The 2,772-nt window shown below is 50.2% G+C and overlaps 2 protein-coding genes and 3 non-coding genes across 5 annotated transcripts; 2 read left to right on the forward strand and 3 right to left on the reverse strand.

The window, feature by feature from the left end:
* Positions 1-49: 49 nt before the first annotated feature.
* Positions 50-120, reverse strand: Pmar_PMAR021228. Its single transcript has one exon. It is a non-coding gene; the product is annotated as a tRNA-Asp (tRNA).
* A 197-nt stretch (positions 121-317) lies between these two features.
* Pmar_PMAR021229 lies at positions 318-389 on the reverse strand. Its single transcript has one exon. It is a non-coding gene; the product is annotated as a tRNA-Asp (tRNA).
* A 240-nt stretch (positions 390-629) lies between these two features.
* On the forward strand, positions 630-1,160 carry Pmar_PMAR021230 (hypothetical protein; the record flags this gene model as incomplete). The annotated part of the gene is made up of 1 exon (XM_002767931.1): positions 630-1,160. The coding sequence occupies one exon, from the start codon at positions 630-632 to the stop codon at positions 1,158-1,160; it is 531 nt and encodes a 176-aa protein (XP_002767977.1).
* Positions 1,161-1,241: 81 nt separating this feature from the next.
* On the forward strand, positions 1,242-2,366 carry Pmar_PMAR021231 (hypothetical protein; the record flags this gene model as incomplete). Its single annotated transcript, XM_002767932.1, has 2 exons — positions 1,242-1,400; positions 1,542-2,366. The coding sequence occupies 2 exons, from the start codon at positions 1,242-1,244 to the stop codon at positions 2,364-2,366; spliced, it is 984 nt and encodes a 327-aa protein (XP_002767978.1).
* A 192-nt stretch (positions 2,367-2,558) lies between these two features.
* Positions 2,559-2,630, reverse strand: Pmar_PMAR021232. Its single transcript has one exon. It is a non-coding gene; the product is annotated as a tRNA-Asp (tRNA).
* Positions 2,631-2,772: the final 142 nt, after the last annotated feature.

The following is a 2,772-nucleotide window of genomic DNA, read 5'->3' on the forward strand; positions in this document are numbered from 1 at the left end:
AAGAAACGTCGCGCATAAATGTGTGAAACACCTTGTCCAGAAATACCACTTCCACGGCCGAGAATTGAACTCGGGTCTCTGCGTGACAGGCAGGAATACTAACATCTATACTACCGCGGAATTGAAGGTGGTTCAATGTCTAAATAGTGACGCAAATTACCATTTTCAGCTACCAGCGCACATCGCGGCGGGCGTGAGTGGAGAGAGAAAGTTGAGTAATTTTTTCGAGGCAGCAAATGATTCGCAGAGTGGTGCAAAAATCAGTAAAGAAACGGTCGCGCATAAATGTGTGAAACGCCCTTGTCCAGAAATACCACTTCCACGGCCGAGAATTGAACTCGGGTCTCCTGCGTGACAGGCAGGAATACTAACCTCTATACTACCGCGGAATTGAAGGTGGTTCAATGTCTAAATAGTGACGCAAATTACCATTTTCAGCTACCAGCGCACATCGCGGCGGGCGTGAGTGGAGAGAGAAAGTTGAGTAATTTTTTCGAGGCAGCAAATGATTCGCAGAGTGGTGCAAAAATCAGTTAAAGGGCTGAGTGAGTTGTCTTTGAGTATATGTCAATTGGTACCTACTTGCAGTTATTCTTCGTTCTCGTACCCCCACTGGTGCATCATCCGATATGGCTGAACAGGCTCCCCCTGCGAACCCCCAACCCGTCGTCCTGGATCCAGCGTCTATCACGGCTATCGCGAATGTGGTGAAGGATCTGGTCGTTGAGCACAAGCTGGCTATTGACCCGACTAGGCCCCTACAGTCTGTGATGACCTTATTATGCGAGGTGAACGTGGCCCTTGGGAAGCTACAAGCTGCTACCAATGTCACTACGGCGAAGGCCGAGGTCGGCTCCAAGCTCACTGAGGTTAAACGTAGCTTGGAGGAGCTGAGGGATGCTTGGGAGACTCTATCTCTCAACGATCATCAGAAGAGTCTGATCGCCGAGGAGTCCTCGTATGCTGGTTTGCCACCGTCAGAGAGGATGCAACTACGTATGTTATCAAAGATGGACACTCTAGTCCACAAGATGTCGAGACCCCCTTCCTCGAGGTATGGGCCGCCCCCCTCTGGGGTAGGAATGAGATGCTATGTATGCAATCAACCGGGACATATGGCCAAGGACTGTCCCAAGAAGAAGCCACCGGTTGCTAATTGAAGGTGCTTTGTCAAGGGTTTGGAGGCGACCCTTGACTGGCAGGCTATTAATCGGCCTCCTGATCCTATGGATCGTATATTTATGAAGCTAGAGACCATTGAGAACGAGATCAAAGCTATCAATGGTGGTACCTGTACTGGGTCAGACCCAGGCTCGGATACCGAGGACACCGTGTCTACTGTGGCCTCGGAGGAGGACTCCCCCCCTGAGAACGTGGAAGTGGCGCCCCCGGTCTCGCGAGTAGTCCATGATTGTGACAACTATCAGCTAAGGTGGGAGGAGGAGGAAGGTACGTATGTAGTCAAGATTAAGAAGGGACCCCCGTGTGGGGGGATCCCGGCTAGCGATCGTCGTTGGCATAGTTATTGTAGTTCAGATCAGGTGCCTATCTTAGATGAGGCACACGAAGATATGGAGCAATATGAAGCATGTCAAGAAGTTGACCAGGCGACCTTGTTAACGAGAGGATACCCCTCAAGGATGTTTGTCCCACCAGAAGAAGGAAGAAGAGTGCGTGGAGTACTGAACCTGGTCTTGTACAACGAATTCACAGGGAGTGGTTCACAGGCCGGTGCTAACATCAAGGATTTGTTCAACTCACTAAGACGTGTAGACTCCGATACCCTGGCCCAGGCCGACTTGTCACGAGCCTTCTATTCGGTGCGACTCGAGGCTGAGGACGGTGTCGCTCTACCTGGTTATGTCTACCGTGGTCGAAACTTCTTGATGCAACGGCTCCCTATGGGCTACCGTTACTCTATGAAGATTCTGTCCCTGTGTGTCGAGGACATGTTGGGTCACCACACGCCTACCCGATCAGTCGTTCGAGCCATCTACGCTGACAACATCATCTACTCTGCTCAACGACAGGATGAGGGTGTCTTACAAGAACGTATTCGGGAGGATGAGAAGATCCTCAATAGACATGGATTTCGGTGGAAGCCTGGCAGTGTGGAGACGTTGCCCCGAGAAGCTGGAGCTAGTATGGTGGTGTTGGGCTATAACTTATTCAGAAGACAGGATGGGCGTATAGGTATAGGGGTTAAGTATCGTGTTCTACCTGAGGTGTGGAATAGAAGGTCCCTCCTACAGTGGTCGGCTAAATGTTATGATGAGTTAGGTATCGCCGGCAGTGGAGCTATCAAGGCTCGAATCTCAGCATTTGCTACGGCAGGAATACTAACCTCTATACTACCGCGGAATTGAAGGTGGTTCAATGTCTAAATAGTGACGCAAATTACCATTTTCAGCTACCAGCGCACATCGCGGCGGGCGTGAGTGGAGAGAGAAAGTTGAGTAATTTTTTCGAGGCAGCAAATGATTCGCAGAGTGGTGCAAAAATCAGTAAAGAAACGGTCGCGCATAAATGTGTGAAACGCCCTTGTCCAGAAATACCACTTCCACGGCCGAGAATTGAACTCGGGTCTCCTGCGTGACAGGCAGGAATACTAACCTCTATACTACCGCGGAATTGAAGGTGGTTCAATGTCTAAATAGTGACGCAAATACCATTTTCAGCTACCAGCGCACATCGCGGCGGGCGTGAGTGGAGAGAGAAAGTTGAGTATTTTTCGAGGCAGCAATGATTCGCAGAGTGGTGCAAAATCAGTAA

Source organism: Perkinsus marinus (genome assembly GCF_000006405.1).
Source record: "Perkinsus marinus ATCC 50983 genomic scaffold scf_1104296969504, whole genome shotgun sequence".
NCBI classification, from domain to species: domain Eukaryota; phylum Perkinsozoa; order Perkinsida; family Perkinsidae; genus Perkinsus; species Perkinsus marinus.